Genomic DNA, 25382 nt, shown 5'->3' on the forward strand with positions numbered 1-25382 from the left:
GTGTCCCAACTCTTCATGACCATTCCAGTCTAATCTTGAAGGTTTTGTATGTGTTCTGTAAAGATGAGGCTGAAATCCATCTATAGTGTCCCAACTCTTCATGACGAATCCAGTCTAATCTCAAAGGTTTTGTGTGTGTTGTGTAAAGATGAGGCTGAAATCCGTCTATAGTGTCCCAACGCTTCATGACCATTCCAGTCTAATCTTGAAGGTTTTGTATGTGTTCTGTAAAGATGAGGCTGAAATCCGTCTATAGTGTCCCAACTCTTCATGACGAATCCAGTCTAATCTCAAAGGTTTTGTGTGTGTTGTGTAAAGATGAGGCTGAAATCCGTCTATAGTGTCCCAACGCTTCATGACCATTCCAGTCTAATCTTGAAGGTTTTGTATGTGTTCTGTAAAGATGAGGCTGAAATCCATCTATAGTGTCCCAACTCTTCATGGCCATTCCAGTCTTATCTCGAAGGTTTTGTGTGTGTTCCGTAGAGATGAGGTTGAAATCCGTATATAGTGTCCCAACTCTTCATGACGATTAATCTCAAAAGTTTTGTGTGCGTTCTGTTAAGATGAGGCTGAAATCCGTCTATAGTGTCCCAACTCTTCATGACCATTCCTGTCTAATCTCAGCAATTTAATGGCTACTTCCTGTGTCAGTGCGCTAGCTCTTTACAAAGGGCTGACCAGGGTTGGTCACACTTCCTGCTGTAGTCTGAGTACCTCATCATCAAAACGTATTTATGAACACACACCTCCAGAAACCAAACCCTGTGGCACCAAATCTCCAGGAATCCCAATCAAGACGCAGATCGGAGCAGCGATGAAAGCAGATTTACTCCAAAGAATCAAAGAGGCCGTCTCCTAGGTGCTCCTCTATGTAATTACACAACCAGCTAATTATGCTACCGGCTATGGCAGACCTTGTTCCGCTGTGAAAAGCCCCGAAACGATGTCTTCCTCCTCCCCAGCAAATGGAAGCTTTCTAACGATCCGGATCTTTAGCTGGACAAAGGAAGTGAGATGTGGAAATGGAAAGATTTGCATCAAACATTCGGATTGTTGTATGGGGTGATTATTAATCTAAACCCACCACCCCCGCCCCCCGTCGCCCCTTAGAGAAGGGTTCAGGTACGTAGCTAATAGCCTGGATCTTGGTGTAATCTGCAGCACCCTCAATCTGTCTCCCGAAATGCTTCATCGCTCGGAAGTAAGCAAAAGAGACAAGGGCATGAACAGCCATGGATGCTATTTTTACAGCCCGTTAATTCACTCATGCAAGCTCGTGCTCACATTCCGACGTAAATGTCATTTTATTTACACCTGCCGCCTGTTTAATGCTAATGCTTATTGTACAGGCTAATCATACCACAGCTATAGTACGGTGATGAACACCTCTGCTCTCTCGCTCCAGCGGCAATGAATACAAATGGCGGCTCAATTAGCGGCCGTCTGAATGCGCGACGTTATTTTCGACATCCGTCAGAAGGAACGTAACACCAGCTGTGATCCTCCGATGTCGACTTTGCTTGTTTATTTAATCCAACCCTGTGAAGGAGAAGCGGGTTAAAAAAAAAAAAAGATTTTATGCCAACCATCCGTCTGGTTTAGAAACAAATGAATCTGTGTTGGGGGGTTTTTCGCCCGAGATGAAACGATCCGTCACGGAGGGCCAGGAATCGACTGGCGCGTCACATTCAGATAGAGAAATTACGCAGAGATGACAAAAAGCAACGGCAACTTCAATTACCTGCGCGGAGCTGCCAGGCATCAGCGGGTCTTTAAAAGCAATTCTCAAGGGCTTCCAAAAAGGAAATTACTCTCTGCCAAAATGAGGTGAGGTTTATCCACATGATTGGCAAACAATATGCACACCACTAAAGGCTGCCATTATTGTATTAATGTGGAATCTGATAGGCTCCTTTTCACTACATTGTACAGCGAGCAGATAAGAGTACTGGAGTGGTAATTGTTTCAAAAAAAAGACACAAAACATTTTAAGTGACAGCAAGGCATTGTACGTGCCTCATTGCTGTTTTGAGTGGCAACATTCACACAACGTTGTGGAGCGAGAGTGTTTATTGATATTTACTAGTATGCAGAAATTTTGTTTTTAACATGGTAGCCAGTAAGACATCCTTTGGTTGGTGCTGCTTTATTTGTGGCAACAATTCAAATTGGAACACATTATTCACACAACCCTGTGGAGCGAGCAAAAAAGTCACTGTTTCTACATAAGATCGGCTTTAGTAGTGCACCGGAAAGTGGGAGCCAATGACATGTCTCAGTTTGTGCTGCGGCTGGGTGATCAACAGTTGTATTATTTTCACACAACGTTGTGGAGCGACAGTATTAATATTTACTACCACGCAGGAATTTTGTTTTTCACATCCCAGTGGTAGCCAGTACAACATCCTTCGGTTGGTGCTGCTGTTTTGGTGTTTATTTTCACACAACGTTGTGGAGCGATCACATTGGAGCATAGTTCGAGAAAGATAAATGTCAGGGGAAAAAATGGTCATATTGGTGCTGTTGTGGTTGGCAACAGTTCAAATACGATTTTCACAACATTGTGGAGCGAAAAAACACGTTATTCACACAACCCTATGGAGCGAGCAAAAAAGTGAAGCAACAAAGTTTTGTTTCTACATAAGATCAGCTTTAGTCATGCACTGGAAAGTGGGAGCCAATGCAATGTGTCTCAGTTTGTGCTGCCGCCAGGTGATCGATAGTGGTATTTTCACACAACGTTGTGGAGCGAGAGTGTTTATTGATATTTACTAGCATGCAGAAATTTTGTTTTTAACATTTAACATGGTAGCCAGGAAGACATCCTTTGGTTGGTGCTGCTGTTTTTGGTCACACAACGTTGTGGAGCGATCACATTGGAGCATAGTACTAGAAAGATAAATGTCAGAAAAAAATGACCATATTGGTGTTGTGGTTGGCAACACTTCAAATATGATGCAAGTTTTGCACACAACGTTGTGGAGCGAGAGTGTATTAATATTTACTAGCATGCAGGAATTTTGTTTTAACATCCCAGTGGTAGCCAATAAGACATCCTTCGGTTGGTGCTGCTGTTTTGGTGGCAACATTTCAAATTGGAACACGTAATTCACACAACCCTGTGGAGCGAGCAAAAAAGTCACTGTTTCTACATAAGATCAGCTTTAGTCGTGCAACGGAAAGTGGGAGCCAATGACATGTGTCTCAGTTTGTGTTGCTACCGGGTGATCAATAGTATTATTTTCACACAACGTTGTGGAGCGATCACATTGGAGCATAGTTCTAGAAAGATAAATGTCAGATGTCATATTGTCATATTGGTGCTGTTGTGGTTCAATAATGATGCAAGTTTTTCACACAACATTGTGGAGCGAGAATGTATTAACATTTACTAGCATGCAGGAATTTTGTTTTTAGCATCCCAGTGGTAGCCAGTAAGACCTCCTTCGGTTGGTCATGTGTCTCAGTTTGTGCTCCCACCGGGTGATCAATAGTATTATTTTCACACAACGTTGTGGAGCGATCACATTGGAGCATACTACAAAGATAAATGTCAGGAAAAAATATGGTTGTCTTATTGTTGCTGTTGTGGTTGACAACAGTTCAAATATGATACCAGCCTTGCATACAACATTGTGGAGCGACCACATTAGAGTCGTCGTCTTCTGAAAGTTGGACTCCTGTCAAAAAGGGCAATCATCTGCATAATCGAGTGAACTGGTCTCACCTTTGTCCCCCTGCTGGCTTTAGTGGATGGCAGCTGGTCCTGCTGGTCTTCATGGTCCAAGTGCTCCGTGACGTGCGGAGGAGGACACTACATGAGGACTCGAACTTGCAGTAACCCCCCGCCCGCTTACGGAGGTGACATCTGCCTTGGCTTGCACACCGAGGAGGCACTATGCAACACTCAAGCCTGTCCAGGTACACACACACACACACACACACATCCATCAAAGGTTTCTTTGCTGATTTTTTCATTGCAGGCCCCCCCGGACTTCAGTCATGCATGGATAATCTATGAAGGACCCACACAAACAAACACTCGGCAAGCCGGGGGATTTACTGTCATTTCTCTTTCCAGAGAGCTGGTCCAGCTGGTCTCAGTGGTCCCGGTGTGACTCCAGGGGCGCCCAGTTGCGTGTCCGTCACTGTGATGTCCTGTTTCCCACCGGCAACCAGTGCTCGGGAAACAGCAGCGAGAGCAGGCCGTGCCCGCCTGACTCCAACCTGATACCAGGTACTCGTACTTCATCTCGTTGAGTGATGCCTCAACCAATCATGTCCATAGTTTTGAAGGACTTCTGCATACGATTGGATGATGCGTATTTCTAATATCAGCTTGTCTAGACGTGCAAGTAGTGCTAAAAATGGAAAGCCTGTGTATAAATATAAATATATCCTCATCCATCCCTCATTTACCGCAATTAATTGGTTCCGTGTTTATGAATGGAATATATATTGGAATATATAATGTATATATTGTAGTTAGAGCAAAATCTGTTTAGGACCTTGTAAATGTTTCTTCATGTGATTAGAGCCCTTTCGACATGAACTAACACTCCTATTACCCAATATAATAAAAATAATAATAATAATAATAATAATACAACAAATGAATGTTGTATTTTAACGTATCTTTACTCTGTTTACTTGTTTTTATTCAACTAAATTTTTCCATACAAATAAAATGTATTATTTTATTATTATTATTACTATTATTATTATTGTTATTGTTTTTTTATTGTTTTATTATTAAAATAATTATTATTATTATTAAAATAATAATAATTATTATTATTAATAAAATAATAATCATAAAATGTATTATTATTATTATTATTATTATTAAAATAATAATTATTATTATTATTAATAAAATAATAATCATAAAATGTATTATTATTATTATTAAAATAATAATTATTATTATTATTAATATAATAATAATAATAATTATTATTAAAATAATAATAATTATTATTAATAATAATAAAATAATAATAATTATTATTATTATTATTAATAAACTAATAACAATAATAATACATTTTATTTGTATGGACACTTTACAGAAAAATTTAGTTGAATAAAAACAAGTAAACAGAGTAAAGAGTAAAAATACGTTAAAATACAACATTATTTTATTATATATAATAATTATTATATATAATAATTATTATATAATATAATATATGTTATTGTTATAATTTTTATTATATATAATAATAATAATATAATAGTATTTGTATTATACAGTTAAAACATGAGTAAAAGCGGGGCGGGGGCACAGAGACCATAACCAATAACAATTTACGACATAAATAAGACTCATCATGACATATCATGTTGATTTTTAATGCATGAAAATTATTAATTTCTGCAAAAATACACATTTTCAACTTTGAAACAGGGTGAAATTTGACATGGCGAAGGATGACTGTACTGTATTTGCGCTTGGCCATATTGCTATTGGCAGGATGTAATGTGTGACGACCCCCCCACCCCCACCCCCACCCGTTTGCATTGATTTCTTCAACAACGGCATCACCGAAGCAAGAATAAACATATTATTCATAAACTGTGAATAATGCAACTGTTAAAAAATGTATTGTCTGGCACTTCAATTCATCACAAGAGTAAACAAAGAGATTCCTAAGTATTCCGTATTAATTAGCAGGGATATAATACCGTAATAGAATTAGCCATTTCCATTGATCATCAATCCGCTTTAATGGGAAGGGTAGTCCATTAAGGTTCATTAAAAATGCCTTGTACTTCATTTCCGCTAATGAGAGCCTATACTTTTCATAAACCACTCCAGGTGCCACGGCTCCGTTTTTCACCGAAATCCTTTATCGTACTGAAAGTGGCTTTTTTTCTCAGCGCTCGCCATCGGGGGTACAATTTGTCACGCCAGCAGGGGCGGGCTTGTGTTGGTTCTGGGGCGTAATTCTGATTTCTTTGCCCTCCCCTTTTACCAGAAGTCTCCATCGCACGCTCCAGTCAGGAGGAGAGGCGCTGCGGAGGTAATAAATGTGTGTGTATGAGAGAGACTACATGTGCTGCATTCATTTCCAATTCTGCTTAACTGCATGTATAAATCCCGATGTAAAGTAAAAAAAAAAAAAAAACAGCGCAGGAAAATGCTGATGCGATGATATCCTGCACGAGTCGGAATTTCGGTGCCTTTCACCGTCCAGTGTGGCGTACTGCAGCAGTGCTTAAAAATTCAAGCGCTCCGGTCCGTGCTAAAATAAAAATAAAGCAACACGGACACAGTTTGAGTGGATCAATAAAATGTCTTTTTGGCATGTTCTGCTGCTGCAACAGCTGCTGGAGTGTTGGTGGAAGTACTCCACTTGATAAGAAGCTCACAAGCCACTGCAGGTGCTCCAGGAATACATATCGTTTATAATGTTGTCTTAATACGGTGGAACCGCGGGGTTGGACACCTTGGAGGTTTTGTTTTGGTTGAAAATTATTGCCACAAGTCAAATAATACTGGGAAGGTTTTCATATGGCCAAGCAGTCCCAGTAACAAACTCGTTGAGGCATTTGCAATGCAATCTCTTTAGAGTTGGCCACTATAGACAGATTCTGAACAATGGATTGTAGTTCCTTTTAGAGTTGACCACTATACACAGATTATGAACAATGGATCGTACTGTTTACAGAGTTGGCCACTGTAGACAGATTCTGAACAATGGATTGTACTGTTTACAGAGTTGGCCACTATAGACAGATTATGAAGAATGGATTGTAGTTCCTTTTAGAGTTGGCCACTATACACAGATTCTAAACAATGGATTGTACTGTTTATAGAGTTGGCCACTATAGACAGATTCTGAAGAATGGTTTGTCGTAATGGAGTTGGCCACTATAGACGGATTATGAACAATGGATCGTACTGTTTACAGAGTTGGCCACTGTAGACAGATTCTGAACAATGGATTGTACTGTTTACAGAGTTGGCCACTATAGACAGATTATGAAGAATGGATTGTAGTTCCTTTTAGAGTTGGCCACTATACACAGATTCTAAACAATGGATTGTACTGTTTATAGAGTTGGCCACTATAGACAGATTCTGAAGAATGGTTTGTCGTAATGGAGTTGGCCACTATAGACGGATTCTGAAGAATAGTTTGTAGTAATGGAGTTGGCCACTATAGACGGATTATGAACAATGGATTGTACTTGTAGTTCATTTTAGAGTTAGCCACTATACACAGATTCCAAACAATGGATCGTACTTCCTTTAAAGTTGGCCACTATGGAAAGATTCTGAAGAATGGATCGTAGTTCCTTTAGAGTTGGGCACTATAGGTAGATTGTAAAGAATGGATTATAGTTCATCTTAGAGTTGGTCACTATGGACAGATTCTAAAGAATGGATTGAAGTTCATCTTAAAGTTGGTCACTATAGACAGATTCTAAAGAATGGATTGAAGTTCATCTTAGAGATGGTCACTATGGACAGATTCTAAAGAATGGATTGAAGTTCATCTTAAAGTTGGTCACTATAGACAGATTCTAAAGAATGGATCTTAGTTCCTTTAGATTTTGGCACAGTAGACAGATTCTGAAGAATGGATTGTAGTCCATCTTAGAGTTGGTCACTATAGACAGATTCTAAAGAATGGATCGAAATTCCTTCAGAGTTGGGCTCTATAGGCAGATTCTGAAGAATGGATTATAGTTCATTTTAGAGTTGGTCACTATAGACAGATTCTAAAGAATGGATCGAAGTTCATTTAGGGTAGGCTACTATAGACAGAGTCTGAAGAATGGATTGTAGTTCCTTTCCTTTTGTGTGTGTATGTGTTTGTGTATACACAAACAACATTGTATAAATAATGCTGACAAAAATGTAACATTTTTCAGACTTCAACCTCTTCCACATGATCGCCGTGGGTCTTAGCAGCTCCATCCTGGGATGCCTGGTCACCCTGCTGGTCTACTCGTACTGCCAGCGCTACCAGCAGCAGGCGCACGACGCCACCGTCATCCACCCCATCTCCGCTGCGCCGCTCAACACCAGCATCACCAACCACATCAACAAGCTGGACAAATACGACACGGTGGAGGCCATCAAGGTCTGTGCTGACATTTTCGTCTGGCTTTTACTGACCTGATGATCAAGCGTCTGATTAAATGCGCCTCCTGCTGCATGACTCTTGACTGTCACTCTAACACACCCGCCGCGTGCCGACACCCCTGCAGCCTTGTAACAGATCGACAGGTGTGCGTACATTCCTCTTGTGTCGACGTCTCACTGTGTGACTTTGTTCTATGTCGGCGCTCGTGCTTCTGCTTCCTCATAATATATTCATGTGCCTCTCGGCCGTCGGGGTAGCACATGCTGCGTCTTGGACGTCTCCTGCTATGACACGTTCTGTGTGGTATCACCGCATCCAACTCGCGAGTCTGCTGCTGAACTTTAGCAGGACTCGACTGTCCTGATTCGTCCCCGGCGTTGGGCTCCTTTCAAGTTCAGCTCCCGAAGGCTCGCGCACGTTTTCCATTTTTTTTACCGTACGACGCAAACTGCGTTATTAGGTATTTTCATCACAAAACAAAATAGAAACCAGAAGTCGGCTCCGTCATCAGTTGTTGACTGTGTCATTCATTGGTGTCCAAAGTGCAGCCCAGGGGCCATTTGCAGCCCACGGCTGTATTTTTACCTTCCATTGGCACATTTAAAAATTTATATTAAACAAGGAAACTAATAAAAACAACAAGAAAAATTGACAAAGTAGTTATTTTAGGGGAATAAAGTACAAAAATTTTATATTTATATTATTATATTATTATTTTATTATTATTATTATTATTATATTTTATATATTTAAACATTATGACAACATATTTTAGGAGCATAACAATTTCCGTTTTTTTTATTCTATCAACATCCTATATTATTATATTATTATATTTTATATTATATTTTATATTATATTTTATATATTTAAAAATTGTAACATTATGACAACATATTTTCCGTTTTTTTCTTTAATTCTATCCAACATCCTTTATTATATTATTGTATTATTATATTATTATATTATTATATTATTATTATTATTATTATATTATAATATTATTATATTATTATATTATTATATTATTATATTATTATATTATTATATTATTATATTATTATATTATTATATTATTATATTATTATATATGTAAAAAATTGTAACATTATGACAACATATTTTAGGAGCATAACAATTTCTGGTTTTTTTTCTTTAATTTAATTCTATCAAACATCCTAGCATATCTACATGGGCTTTTCCAAAATGTCAAATATCAAAATAATACGATCACCATACCACCTATTATCATGTCACTATATTGATATTTTGACTTGTTCAAGAGCAGCGTTCGAACTGATCATGTGATATCAGTCGGCGGACATTGTAAACGCTCCATTTTGTCTTCCTCTTATCTGTCCTTTTAATCTTCCTGTTTGATTATTTACCTTTAGTTGCGCAGCGATGCTCAGATAAGTTGCGGATGATATCATAAGAGGATTTATAAAAATGAAGTAAATAGCCAGCAGCTCTGCAAAGGGAGAACAAATCCTTTGGCTGAGCACAAACCTCTCTTGAGTGTAATTGCATCAAGGCATGAAGGTGTCAGGAACGTTCATCTGTCACGCCATTAGAGTCAGGAGCATAATTCACTTAGCTCCGTCTCAGACAGGTGGGATATTAATACCGATGGGCCACCACACACAAAAAAAATGCAACAAGAACAAGAAAGCTATGGATGAAGACATATTTAGCCAGGGCGTATTATGCCTATATGGGTTCAGCCATTAAATATGACGAGACTAAAGCCTTTTTAGTCTGTTATTTGATACAATTATATTATAGAAATTTTTTTTAAAGGTTTCTTACTCATGAAATGAACTGTGTGTCACTATTAATGTTGGATAATGGGATTTATGGGGGGGGTGCAAGTTGACAGACAGCTTCTATAATTATGCTGAAATGTTTGTCACATGCAAGGGATAAAAACAACAAAGGGCAGACTCGCATGCCCAGACACCCAAGTCTATTTGAATAAGGTGATAAGCATGTGGAGGACTTGTATTCATACTATAGTGTTCTATTAGATTTGTTATTTGATACAATTATATTATAGAATTTTTTTAAAGGTATTAATGTTGGATAATGGGATTTATGGAGTGGGGGGGTGCAAGTTGACAGACGGCTTCTATAATGATGCTGAAATGTTCGTCACATGCGAGGGACAAAAACAACAAAGGGCAGACTCGCATGCCCAAACACCCGAGTCTATTTGAATTAGGTGATAAGCATGTGGAGGACTTGTACTCATACTGTAGTGTTCTATTAGAACATATCATGATGGAACATTATATGTTAGCACACCAGGTAGCCTCCAGACATATGGGAGAACATGAGAAGACCACAGATTTTTATTCACGATAAAGAATCGTTTTCTACTTCTTCCTCTGCTCCTTGCAGCCCGACGTTTCCATTCTGTTGCCCCTGGACGAGCCCGCCATGCACCAGCCAGTCTCTGCTCACATGGGGGTGTCCATGCGGGGACTGGAGATTTTCTACTAACCTCTGACCTCTCGACAACATCCCGCCTCTTGACCCCCCCCCTCTTCCCCCACCCACCCACACTTACCCGGCAACTCTCCGACCCAAAAACACCGCCACTGCTACTACTACTTGAACCCTCACCCCACACCCACCCACCAAAACCACCGCCACCAACACCACCGTGCCCCTTCCACTTCCTGTGGCACTTCCTGTGCTTGACAGGTTGGAATACTGACTCGTCTTAGCTTCCCACTTCTTTGTTCCCAGCTTGTGTCGAAGCAATCTTGCATGCTTTTTTCCATGTTTGTCGGTACCGGTTTGTCATATTTTTGTTTGTCTTTGTGCTTTAAGTTGTGATGCTGTTTTTAAACGCCTCTCCGTTCATCTCTAAAGAAAAATCATTAGCGTGAATGCAGCATACCGCAGGGTCGTCTTGTGCAACGTCTCAAAGGAGAAACCTATACGCTGCTTTATGTTGTCACTTTCCATTTCATAGGAGCAGCTCCTTTCACACCTCCTTTCGGGGTTGCGAAAGTCGAGATGCAGCCGTCACGTCTGCAGGGACCTCCTCCGTGTTGATTACTTTGTGTGTAAATCACATCACAGGAAAGAAGGAGCCAAATAAATTAGTTTTTTTTTAATTGGCTCCATCGTTCCCCATTAGTGTCAAGTCGTCCATATGTGGGGAAGCGGCAGCATGAAGCGTACACCCCCCCCCCCCCCCCCCAAAAAAAAGTGATTCATTACAAGGTTTTGATGGGATACCTGAGAAACTAGTGATGGCTTTAGAGATGACGGAGGTGGGGAATCATGGAGATAATTCAGCCTGGTTGAGGCCTTGTCTTCTTTTCAACCTGATTTTGAATGACCTCGCTTTTTTTTTTAATGGATGTTTCATTTCATATTTCATACATTTTAGTTGCTTGTTTTTATTTTTTATTTTAATGAGTGTACTCTTTACTCGAGAAGTATGAAGGCCACGCTGAAGAGAGAAAGAAGTACAGTCGGAATAAAATGGTAATATAGTGGGGCTGCACGGTGGTTGAGTGGTTAGCGTGCAGACCTTTCCATCCCGACGATTCCATCCCGTGCATGCATGGGTTTTCTCCGGGTACTCCGGTTTCCTCCCACATATCAAAAACATACTAGGTTAATGAGCGACTCCAAATTGTCCATAGGTATGAATGTGAGTGTGAATGGTTGTTTGTCTATATGTGCCCTGTGATTGGCTGGCCACCAGTCCAGGGTGTACCCCGCCTGTCACCCTTAGACAGCTGGGATAGGCTCCAGCACCCCCCGCGACCCTCGTGAGGATAAGCGGGAGAAAATTAATGAATTAATGGTACCTTTTGGGTGTTAAGTTGCTGTGTGATGAGGTAAATGTTGTTTGTAAGATGACACCATGAGTCAGACGTGCAGGCCTCACGGCTGGCCACCAGTCCAGGGTGTCCCCCGCCTCTCGCCCAAAGACAGCTGGGATAGGCTCCAGCACCCCCGCGACTCTCATGAGGACAAGCGGTAAAAAATGAATGAATGATTGTATAGTGGACCAGTCCAGGGTGTACCCCGCCTCTCGCCCGAAGACAGCTGGGATAGGCTCCAGCACCCCCCGCGACCCTCGTGAGGATAAGCGGGAGAAAATTAATGAATTAATGGTACCTTTTGGGTGTTAAGTTGCTGTGTGATGAGGTAAATGTTGTTTGTAAGATGACACCATGAGTCAGACGTGCAGGCTTTACGGCTGGCCACCAGTCCAGGGTGTACCCCACCTCTCGCCCGAAGACAGCTGGGATAGGCTCCAGCACCCCCGCGAGTCTCGTGAGGATAAGCGGTAGAAAATGAATGAATGATTGTACAGTGATTTTATAGCGGACCAGTCCAGGGTGGCCCCCGCCTCGTGCTCGAAGACAGCTGGGATAGGCTCCAGCACCCCCCGCGACTCTCATGAGGACAAGCGGTAAAAAGGAATGAATGATTGTATAGTTGACCAGTCCAGGGTGTACCCCACCTCTCGCCCGAAGACAGCTGGAATAGGCTCCAGCACCCTCCGCGACTCTCGTGAGGATAAGCGGTAGAAAATGAATGAATGATTGTACAGTGATTGTATAGTGGACCAGTCCAGGGTGTACCCCGCCTCTCGCCCGAAGACAGCTGGGATAGGCTCCAGCACCCCCTGACTCTCGTGAGGATAAGCAAATGAATGAATGATTGTATAGTGGATCGGTTCGCACCAAGTCCAAGTCAGGGATGAGAACCTGCCCCAAGTGGAGGAGTTTTAGGTGCCTTGGGCATCTGGTCAGGGTGGAGGAGGCCTCAGGGAAGACCCAGAGACTGTCTCTAAACTGTTCTGGGAACGCCTCAGGATCCGCCGGGAGGACCTGGATGATGATCATAGGACATTAGTCTTATCTTCTGTCTTCAGTGCGGCCGTCATACTTCTGTTTTTTTTTCCCTTCCCGTTTGAGATGCTCAGTTGGAATCAAACAGACACTCAACTCCTCCCATCTGCTTTCCGCCCGCAGGCCTTCAACAAAAACAATCTGATTCTGGAGGAACGCAAGAAGTACTTCAACCCGCAACTGGCCGGGAAGACCTACACCAACGCATACTTCACCGACCTCAACACCTACGACGACTATTAAGACCGATTCTGCCAAACCAAAACCTCCTTCGCCGTCCCGTCTTGACTTGAATCCTTCTGGTGTGTTTTGTTTTTTTCGTATGGAGATTCGTGACACCACGCGTGGGGCAGCCTCGCTCTGAGACTCTTGGCAGCGGAAAAACAAAACACTGGTCGTCATGCCAACAGAGCGGCCCACTCTCTCAGGTGCCTTGCGGTACACTCGGAAAGGAGTACGTGGAAAAATATGAAGTTTGGGACGGGAAGTTTGGGAACTGTCCGATGACTCGTCTGAAGGAGCTGCAGTTGCATGACTCCCATCCATGACATCTTTCAGTTTGCATGATGGCATTCCATGCTTTTTTTTTTTTTTTTTTTTTTGATTGACAGGAGTTAGGATGTAGATATTTCAAGCCAGCCACTTGTTTCTTTTTTCAAAAAGGGATTGCAAAAAAAAAATATTTTAATTCAGTGTCTTCAGTGTATTCTGAAAATGAAATGCAGTACGCATATCAGCCTGTATCAATTCAGTCCCATCACGGTACTTTTTATATTTTTTGTAAAAAAAAACAAAAAAAAAAAACAAATGTAAAGATAATAGTGGTTGCTATTTTTTTGTCTTTGTATCTGTGGGAGCAGGATGTGAATGAAGCGAATTGACTGTAGCAAACATCCTCGCCTCGCCGAGTGGAGCGCCAGCCAGCCACCCGCAAGATTTCGAGGAAATATTAATTCAACGTGCATAACCAAATATTAGGTTATTGAGTTGCCACTAACTCTTTTTACATGTCTGCTTGTGTCACTGTGCTTAAATTAAACGCTGCTTCGTACACATTGCGCTTGTCGGGGTGCTATAATGTGGACTAAAAGGTTCTAGAATGGCACAATTCATGTTGTTTTATTGAACAAAATCATCTTGTGCAAGTGGTTAGCGCGCAGAACCTCGCAGCTAAGAGACCGGGGTTCAATTCCACGTGCGTGCGTGGGTTTTCTCCGGGTACTCCGGTTTCCAACCACATTCCAAAAACATGCTAGGTTAATTAGCGACTCCAAATTGTCGCTAAAAAAAAATATTATTAGCATTAGCATTATTAGCATTCAAGCTGGGATAGGCTCCAGCACCCCCCACAACCCTTGTGAGGATAAGCGGTAGAAAATGAATGAATGAATATTGGTCCAATTGCTTCAATCTGATTATAAAGTGGCTATAGGGGTGCTATTTTATGTCTAGAGGGCTCTAATGTTGAAAATCGTATTAAGAGGGTTGTCAAATGGTTTTCTATGCTATGAAAGTATTCCAATCCTAAATAAGGAATGTTATGATTTCATAAGGGCGAGTATGGCGAGTGGTTAGCACACAGACCTCACAGCTAGGAGACCAGGGTTCAATTCCACCCTCGGCCATCTCTCTGTGGAGTTTGCATGTTCTCCCCGTGCATGTGTGGGTTTTCTCCGGGTACTCCGGTTTCCAACCACATTCCAAAAACATGCTAGGTTAATTAGCGACTTCAAATTGTCCATAGGTATGAATGTGAGTGTGAATGGTTGTTTGTCTGTATGTGCCCTGTGATTGGCTGGCCACCAGTCCAGGGTGTACCCCGCCTCTTGCCCAAAGACAGCTGGGATAGGCTCCAGCAGAATGAATGAATGAATGAAAATACAACAAAAATTATTATTATTAGCATTAGCATTATTAGCATTCAAGCTGGGATAGGCTCCAGCACCCCCCACAATCCTTGTGAGGATAAGCGGTAGAAAATGAATGAATGAATATTGGTCCAATTGCTTCAATCTGATTGTAAAGTGGCTATAGGGGTGTTATTTTATGTCTAGAGGGCTCTAATGTTGAAAATCGTATTAAGAGGGTTGTCAAATGGTTTTCTATGCTATGAAAGTATTCCAATCCTAAATAAGGAATGTTATGATGTTATGTTATGATTAGGACACAGACCTCACAGCTAGGAGACCAGCGTTCAATTCCACCCTCGGCCATTTTCTCCGGGTACTCCGGTTTCCTCCCACATTCCAAAAACATGCTAGGTTAATTAGCGACTCCAAATTGTCCATAGGTATGAATGTGAGTGTGAATGGTTGTTTGTCTATATGTGCCCTGTGATTGGCTGGCCACCAGTCCAGGGTGTACCCCGCCTCTCGCCCAAAGACAGCTGGGATAGGCTCCAGCACCCCCGCGACCCTTGTGAGGAAAAGCGGTAGAAAATGAATGAATGAATCTTGTGCAAGTGTACTTAATGCAGGGGTGCCCAAACTGCGGCTTGGAGGCCATTTGTGGCATAAAGTTGAAAAATTGGATGCAATATTTTCTTGAAATATTTGTAACTTTTATTGAACCTTTAATTTTTCACTATGTGGCCCTTGCTGGAAAAACTTAGGACCCCCCTGCCTTAATGCATTTAAAATGCAACAGTGCAAAACTAAATAATTTGGGAGTGTAATGGACCAGGAAGTTGTATGCACCTGAAGGATCCAAATGCGGGCAAAGGAGGAAAGAGGAGAAACAGCGGTGGGCTTTCCGAGGTCTCCACCCTGACCGTGTACGATGCTGTGTAATACCCCACACAGCTATGTTTTCCATCAACCTTCAACCTGACATCCCGTCCATGTGCAGAGGGTAATGGAAGGGGTGTCATTAATCATAACGCTCTTAGCCTGGTCAGACTATCTCCATCCGGCTCCACGGAATCAATCTCCTTACCTTGACTTCATTCTTAGCAACACAGCAGAGGGTCAGTGTGTGTTGGAGCGTCTCTATTAGTGTTACTTCACTAAATGACATGTTACCTCCACTTGACACTTTGACGAATCATTGATGTTGCATGAACTGATGTTGCATGTTTGTCCTGGTAGCTCATGTAACACACTGACTTATAAGAATATAAGACGACCCTTAATATAACACAACCCTGAAATATGATATAACCCCAAATATAAGACAACCCCATAAGTAAAATCAAACCTGAATATAAGACATCCCAAGTATAAGACAACCAACCTTGAATATAAGACAACCCTGATTATAGGACCGCCCCGAATATAAGACAACCTCAAATAGAAGACAACATTGAATACCACTCCAGACCACTCCCAACTATAAGACAACCCCAAATATAAGATGACCCCAAGTATAAGACACCCCTCAATAACAGAACCACAAATATAAGATGGCCCCACATGTAAGACAACCCCATAAGTAAGACAAACCTGAAAATAGGACCTCCCAAGTATAAGACAACCCTCAATATAATCCAACCCTGAATATAAGACAATGCTGATTATAAAACTGCCTTGAATGTAAGACAACACCAAATAGAAGACAACACTGAATACCACTATCAGACCACTCCCAACTATAAGACAACCCTGAATATGATATGACCCCATATATAACTGCCTTAAGACAACCCCGAATATAAGATGACCCCAAGTATACGACAACCCTCAATAAGAGAACCACAAATATAAGGTGGCCCCGCATGTAAGGTAACCCTCAATAAAGAAATCCCAAATATGAGACAACCCTGAATATGATATTAACCCAAATATAAGACAGCCCTGGATATAAGACAGCCCTCAATAAAAGAACCACAAATATAAGCTTATTTAGAATATAATGCAATGCCAAATATAAGACACCCCTCAATATAAGACAACTCTGAATATGATGTCACCCCAAATATAAGACAGCCCTCAATAAAAGAACCACAAATATAAGCTTATTTAGAATATAATGCAATGCCAAATATAAGACACCCCTCAATATAAGACAACTCTGAATATGATGTCACCCCAAATATAAGACGGCCCTGCATATAAGACAACCCTCAATAAAAGAACCCCAACGATGAGACAACCCTGAATATAATACAACCCCAAATATAGGACCATTTTGATTGTTGTGAGTGACAGGAAGAAAAGCTCGAACTCGCTTTCTTGGTGCCACTTGTTGGTGTGTATGAATCTCTATGCCTCAAATATAAGGCTGGTCGGTCGTTTTATGTTGTTACTTTTCCTACATTCTTTTGTTGGGGTCAATATATTAATTGTACTTCCTGCCAATCACCTCGTCACTTAGCGTCATGAACGCCATTGATCTTCTCCAATATCTGGAATTGAACAAATCAAATATCAATACTGCTGACGCTGCTTTTAAAGTCTTGGACATGTGAAAAAACCCAACAGTATCCAATGAAGTCCTCTCATGCATCATACATATATTGGCGTACAGTATATCTCCTCTGATGTCAATATTGATCCACAAACAGTCCAGTCTAATGTGCTGAGCCTCCCGAGCTCAATTTCCGTCTACTCTTGACTTTGTGAAATGGATTCATTCGCAGGCCTCTCCAAACACGAGAGGAGGCGTTAAGGAGCTAAGTTAATTATCATCCTGGCTGGCAAACAAGGTGAGTGACTGTCAACTGTCCTGTCGCATTCAAACACGACGGACGCTTTGGTGATTCTTATGATGACTACGACTTGGCCACTTTTCATTTGTGGATGTGCATGAGCGGTGGGTGATTCGCTAACGATCTGACTTTTGGAGAGGACGGGTCTGCATTGTTATCGGGTCTGTTTTTCTGTTAAAACAGTGGCAGGAAACGGGGGCTGAGACACTAATATTTTGTTGATGCTGTGTTGTTTTGCTGTGAATAGTGAACAAAAAAAACCAAATGAATTTAAACAACAATCTGAGGAGCCATTTGGGAACCAAACCCAAAGAACCGTCTCCCTTCAAAGAAGCCAAAATTCCCATCACAGGTAAACATGCATGCCTAAGTACATTCATTCATTTTCTACCGCTTTTTCCTCACGAGGGTCGCGGGGGATGCTGGAGCCTATCCCAGCTATCCCAACCCTGGACTGGTCGCCAGCTAACCTAGCATGTTTTTGGAATGTGGGAGGAAACCGGAGTACCCGGAGAAAACCCACGCATGCACGGGGAGAACATGCAAACTCCACACAGAGATGGCCGAGGGTGGGGAAAGACAAAATAAGCTAAAAAGTTACCACTTCCACACAAAATAGGAGAACTCATTCATTCGTTCATTTTCTACCGGTTTTCCTCACGAGGATCGAGGGCGTGCTAGAGCCTATCCCCGCTGTCTTCAGGCGAGAGGCGGTGTACACCCTGGACTGGTGGCCAGCCAATCACAGGGCACATATAGACAAACAACCATTCACACTCACATTCATACCTATGGACAATTTGGAGTTGCTAATTAACCTAGCATGGAATGTGGGAGGAAACCAGAGGACCCGTAGAAAACCCACGCATGCACGGGGAGAACATGCAAACTCTACACAGAGATGCCCGAGGGTGGAATCGAACCCAGGTCTCCTAGCTGTGTGGCCACTCGTCCACCGTGCAGCCAACTGAATCATTCATTTTCTACCACTTATCCTCACGAGGATCGAGGGCATGCTGGAGCCTATCCCAGCTGCCTTCGGGCGAGAGGCGGGGTACACCCTGGACTGGTGGCCAGCCAATCACAGGGCACATATAGACAAACAACCATTCACACTCACATTCATACCTATGGACAATTTGGAGTCGCTAATTAACCTAGCATGTTTTTGGAATGTGGTTGGAAACCGGAGTACCCGCACAGAGACGGCTGAGGGTGGAATTGAACCCTGGTCTCCTCGCTAACCACTCGTCCACCGTGCCGCCCGCCAAAGTACATATGCATCATTAACCTGGACTATGTGCTTGATCGTGAGTCGTTATTTTTAATGATATCTTCAAGGAATAATAAAGTATGTATGATGCCGACTTTGCGTTAGTAGTTTTAACTTTGGGCAAAGCTCCTCTGTTGTCATCCTGCCCCAAATCCCTGATCTGTCCTTGCTTTGTCCCGACATCCAGGAGGGCTCACTCGGACTGATATATGCGGGTCGATAGGAAGCTGGCACGCCGCTGCAGGCTCTAGCGGTGCCAGGCCGAAGAAGGATGAATGTCAGCGCCAGCCCTGAGAGATGCCGCCGCCCGATTCCACCCCGAGACATCTGGAATCCCAGGTGTCCGTCCGGCGTTGCAGGAAGCCAAGAAAGTCCCCGACGGGATGCCAAGACCCCGTTGAAGCTTATCAGCCCCTCCGTAACACTTCACCTCAATCAAAGCGGCTATTTAGGTGCCAAGCAAAAGACGACGGCGGATATCGCCGCCGTCCAATTAGCCTCACAGGCCTTGGATTCTTCCCACAGTGCCCAGCTGCTTCCATATCCGCACCCGGGAAGAACAGAAAAGCTCTGTCACCACGAGGGCCCAGTCAAGACCCATAAAAGGTACTATCAGGTGCGGCAGCCTCCATCAAAGTGCGGTTGTGTTGCTTTAATCAGATTTTAACAAGCTATTCATTATAACGTGGCCTGGAGGGAGCTCTGGTGCTAAATCACTCCAAAATCCGCATCATTCATCATGGGAAAAAAAATCTATCCAACACATATTATGTTATAGTTATGTTTTTTCATCTTGTTTATTCCTCGTGACTTTGATTTAAAGGTCCCCAATGATGCAAGTTGACTTTGTAATGGCGGTGTGACAGTAAAATGTGTCCCTGGAGACTGTTTATGAGCACCAAACGTGAGAAAAATGTATCATCTCCCTCGCTTTCATCTCCCTCAGTTTTGAGGCACTCCCCAAGTGACATGATGTATACGTTACACCGCTTTACGGAGGGCAGCTTTGTACGAAAGTGAAAAAAAATAGGCTTTGCTACACATCTTACAAAAAAGCCCTGCACACTATCCATCAGTTGGCTGTGGACGTGGGAGCTGTAACTGTAACCAAACATGGTTTTTAACATTAGAGCCCTTTAGACATGAAATAACACCCCTATAGTCACCATTACATTTGTATTATCCACTATAGTTGACGTAAGAGAATAAGACATACACACGCTAGAAATATGAAACTTGTATGACCCTGTTAATGTGGATTAAACATGGTATTTAACATATTAGAGCCCTCTAGACAAGAAATAACACCCCTATAGTGACTATTACACTCATATTACCCAATATAGTAGACATGTGAGAAAATAAGACATGATATAGTCACACGTTTGCATTGTGAAACTGTTGCATGACCGCGTTAATGTGGATTAAACATGGTATTTAACATATTAGAGCCCTCTAGACAAGAAATAACACCCCTATAGTGACTTTTACATGCCTATTACCCAATATCGCAGACATGTGAGAAAATAAGACATGATATAGACACATGTTAGCATTGTGAAACTGTTGCATGACCGCGTTAATGTGGATTAAACATGGTATTTCACATATTAGAGCCCTCTAGACAAGAAATAACACCCCTATAGTGACTATTACACTCATATTACCCAATATAATGGACATGTGTGAAATTATGACATGATATAGACACATGTTAGCATTGTGAAACTGTTGCATGACCATGTTAATGTGGACTAAACATTGTTTTTAACAGATTAGAGCCCTCTAGAAGAGAAATAACACCCCTATAGTGACTATTACACTCATATTACCCAATATAGTAGACATGTAAGAAAATAAGACATGATATAGACACATGTTAGCATTGTGAAACTGTTGCATGACCGCGTTAATGTGGACTAAACATTGTTTTTAACATATTAGAGCCCTCTGGACAAGAAATAACACCCCTATAGTGACTATAGTGACGCATATTACCCAATACAGTAGACATGTGTAAAAATAAGACATTATTCAACACATGTTAGCATTGTGAAATTGTTGCATGACTGCGTTAATGTGGACTAAACATTGTTTTTAATATATTAGAGCCCTCTAGAAGAGAAATAACACCCCTATAGTGACTATTACACTCATATTACCCAATATAGTAGACATGTAAGAAAATAAGACATGATATAGACACATGTTAGCATTGTGAAACTGTTGCATGACCGCGTTAATGTGGACTAAACATTGTTTTTAACATATTAGAGCCCTCTGGACAAGAAATAACACCCCTATAGTGACTATAGTGACTCATATTACCCAATACAGTGGACATGTGTAAAAATAAGACATTATTCAACACATGTTAGCATTGTGAAATTGTTGCATGACTGCGTTAATGTGGACTAAACATTGTTTTTAATATATTAGAGCCCTCTAGAAGAGAAATAACACCCCTATAGTGACTATTACACTCATATTACCCAATATAGTAGACATGTAAGAAAATAAGACATGATATAGACACATGTTAGCATTGTGACACTGTTGCATGACCGCGTTAATGTGGATTAAACATTGTTTTTAACATATTAGAGCCCTCTGGACAAGAAATAACACCCCTATAGTGACTATACTGACGCATATTACCCAATACAGTGGACATGTGTAAAAATAAGACATTATTCAACACATGTTAGCATTGTGAAATTGTTGCATGACTGCGTTAATGTGGACTAAACATTGTTTTTAATATATTAGAGCCCTCTAGAAAAGAAATAACACCCCTATAGTGACTATTACACTCATATTACCCAATATAGTAGACATGTAAGAAAATAAGACATGATATAGACACATGTTAGCATTGTGAAACTGTTGCATGACCGCGTTAATGTGGACTAAACATTGTTTTTAACATATTAGAGCCCTCTGGACAAGAAATAACACCCCTATAGTGACTATAGTGACGCATATTACCCAATACAGTAGACATGTGTAAAAATAAGACATTATTCAACACATGTTAGCATTGTGAAATTGTTGCATGACTGCGTTAATGTGGACTAAACATTGTTTTTAATATATTAGAGCCCTCTAGAAGAGAAATAACACCCCTATAGTGACTATTACACTCATATTACCCAATATAGTAGACATGTAAGAAAATAAGACATGATATAGACACATGTTAGCATTGTGAAACTGTTGCATGACCGCGTTAATGTGGATTAAACATGGTATTTAACATATTAGAGCCCTCTAGACAAGAAATAACACCCCTATAGTGACTTTTACACACCTATTACCCAATATAGTGGACAAAATAGGACATATGAAGACACTTTTGCATGACTGTGAATGAAAGCATTTTATCTGTATCAATGGATGGCCATTTCAACATGTCAAATATATTCCACCTCTTCTGCGGAAGACATTTTTTTTTTTACCTTTAGTGAAAAGTCTTAACATGCGTTTAATGGAATGTCACAACACTTGATAGAAAGGTTCATGTTCCCTCGGGATTAATTGTAATTGCTCCGATGATCCCCTGATTTTTTTTTCCCCACCCCCTTCGCCCCCGTAGCCTCACCAGCAGGTCAAATTTTCAATTTCACCTGTGAAATATCATCATATCATAGATATCTGCAAGACTGATTGCCACGGTATTACTTCTTTGTCCCCTGATGATCCCTGGGTAATGAATATGGCGGCCGGGCAGCCAAACCAAAGATATGCAAATTCAGACAAGAAAAACAAACATTTTGATTATTCATTCAAAATTGGAATGAAAATATTTTCTTTGCAAAGTGTAGTTTTCCAAATAATATGTTCTAAGTGTGCTTGAAGGAGAGTCGGCAGAATGGGAGTCAAGAACGCTAGCCACCGACTGTAAGCGACAGACAATGAAGGGCAGACTCACATGCCCAGACATGTGAGTGTATTTCAATGAGGCCTCAAGCCCATAATCACAGTCAGTCAGTGCATAATTCTCACTTATATTAATTCATTCATTCATTTTCTACCGCTTATCCTCACGAGGGTCGCGGGGGTGCTGGAGCCTATCCCAGCTGTCTTCGGGTGAGAGGCGGGGTCCACCCTGGACTGGTGAACAGCCAATCACAGAGCATCATATTAATTAAATCAAATAATATAATAATGCATCATTTTTATTGAAAACAATTGAATTATTTTTAAAAGATTGAATGTTTGGAATATTTTGAAATAAATTGTATAAAATAGGGCAGAAAATTTGCTTTTTATTTACTTTTACTTTATTTATCTTTGACGTTAAAAAGCAATGTTATATTATTTATATTAAGTATCACTTCAGCTTTTGACCTCATATCTTCCACATAAATGTCATAAATTGACAGCTTGAAATGTTTATTTTAGTCTCCAGGGTGTAAAATCCATCAAATCCGCCACCTTATGTCACGCAGTCCAAAAAAAAAAAAAAAAAAAAAATTTGGACAAATATTTCTGCACTTTGTGACTCGGTCTTGTTTCTGTCTCATTAGCCAAAGACTAGAGGTCAGCGTGAAATGTTTCTGCTCACCGGCTGAATGACGAATGAGCTTTTCACAAGCCGCCATGCACATGAGGGAGAAACTCGTTGAAGGTGGATACAAGAAAAAAAAAAAAAAATTCGGGTGCTGTTTTCTTGTTTAAACACAATTTTAGTGGCATATTAAGGATGTGCGGGAGGACTCTTCCTCCAGGGTTTAGTTTGTGATTAATGGCGGCACTCCGCTCACTTCAGGCCGTACATGCACACAACTTGACTTAGTAAGAACATTGATTATCTTTAACTAGACAACAATGTAAAATGAGGAAGTCTGACTGGTTATCCGTTGAACTTCACGCTCATTACCACATCCAGGAAAGCAATGTTGTATTCTATTGAGCTGGAATTTTGCAGCTTCTTACTGAGAGTAAAAAAAGATGACTTATTAGCAGAACTGCTGCTTCCTTTTGTGTCCTGGAATCGATACTCATATTAAAATATGGACAAGTTGAAGGATTTTTTTTTATTATAAAGTATGTGTGGGAATTAATGATATTATTTAATTGTAGTTATGCTGTATCGATAAGAAATACATGAATGCAACTTTCCTGACTTGTTTTGTTGTGATGTTGATGTTTCATTATTTGATTGTTTTTGGCTGCACGGTGGACGAGTGGTTTAAATGTTGCCCACACAGTCAGGATTTTATTGTATTATTTACTTCTGATATTTGCAGCATTTGCCCATTCAAAGCATGCAGCAAAATTTTACATATTGTACAGTTTTCTTTATTTGACTTGACTTGACTTGACTTCTACACAATAAAACGGGTCTAAACTGGTCTTAGGCTGTGACCAGACTTTTTCTCAGGGTCACTAAGCCTTTCATCAAAGTCAAACCTGGAAGTTTATTTTTATTTTATTAAAAAAATAACTGTCTATATCACATCACAGGTACCTAAATGTTAAATGAACTGATGATAATAAAGAGAGTACCAAACCACCAGAAGCAAAAAAAAAAAGTGTATTGAGCTTATACCGCTATCCACACAAGAACATTAAGCCACTCCCCCATGATGTTATCAATGTTAATTTATTCCAAAAATAACCAATACCGAGTCTACTTCTTTCCAGCTCACAATTAGACCCCACGCTTTACTGCCCTTATTTCACCGACCCCTCATTTCCTCACCTCATTAAATCCATCTTGTCTACTAATGGCCTCGTGATGAGCTATTGATCTACAGCAAGGCCGCACAGGAAGTACTCCACCAATAACACAAAGAAAAATACAAAAAGCGTAAAAAAAAACTTCCAGTTGGGAAATCGGAAGAAAATAAACTGTTGCTGCTTTATATATCACAACATGTCATAGAAATCCCCAGAAATCGTGCAAATACGCCACCCAGAGACGATGACTTGTAGTGGTACTTATTGTAACTTGGACAAAAAAATTTAAGTTAAGAATTAAAAAATATGCTAACATATTACTGTATATTGAATTTAACTTGCCATCATTTATTTTATTTATCTTCTATATACCCTGTGGCTGTCAAAATAAATTAACAAGACCTTTATTTTGTCGCTGGTCACCGTTTTTTAAACAAATTTTATTCAACACATTCTGTCAACACTGTCAATATAATTAATATTTTATGCTATGGATTAAAGAATACTTTTAACATGTTTCGGAATGGCATGTTTTCCTCCTGTTGTTTATTACCCTTCAAATATATCCCAGCATTTATTTGCAACAGAGATAAAATATTACATTCCTAACATTTCTGGAATTTGAATGCTTATGGATAAACATTTTTGTGTATTTTTTCCAGTTTTTTGTTCCAAGAAGAAAAATCAACATCATTTATACTGTCCATATATTTGTATTTGACTTTTTGTACATTTTTTAAAGAAAAAGTCAATGAGTGGGATATTTAACCATATGAACATATCACGTGATTTAG

General features: G+C 40.6%; 1 protein-coding gene across 3 annotated transcripts in view; it reads left to right on the plus strand.

The window, feature by feature from the left end:
- sema5a (sema domain, seven thrombospondin repeats (type 1 and type 1-like), transmembrane domain (TM) and short cytoplasmic domain, (semaphorin) 5A) overlaps positions 1-14038 on the plus strand; it is a 158531-nt gene extending 144493 nt beyond the window's left edge. For 2 of the 3 annotated variants that reach the window (XM_078790583.1, XM_078790584.1), the window contains 5 exons: positions 3754-3924; positions 4085-4240; positions 5985-6029; positions 7888-8099; positions 13109-14038. In XM_078790583.1, the coding sequence (XP_078646709.1) occupies positions 3754-3924; positions 4085-4240; positions 5985-6029; positions 7888-8099; positions 13109-13228 (704 nt within the window). In that variant the 3' untranslated portion in view covers positions 13229-14038. Of the gene's footprint in view, positions 1-3753; positions 3925-4084; positions 4241-5984; positions 6030-7887; positions 8100-10502; positions 10809-13108 lie in introns of all 3 variants that reach the window. The other variant, XR_013627373.1, reaches the window with a different exon arrangement.
- The last annotated feature ends 11344 nt before the right edge of the window (positions 14039-25382 follow it).

The sequence above is a fragment of the Doryrhamphus excisus genome, linkage group LG5, assembly GCF_037039965.1.
Source record: "Doryrhamphus excisus strain RoL-2023G ecotype Guam linkage group LG5, RoL_Dexc_Guam_v1.1, whole genome shotgun sequence".
Taxonomy (NCBI): Eukaryota; Metazoa; Chordata; class Actinopteri; order Syngnathiformes; family Syngnathidae; genus Doryrhamphus; species Doryrhamphus excisus.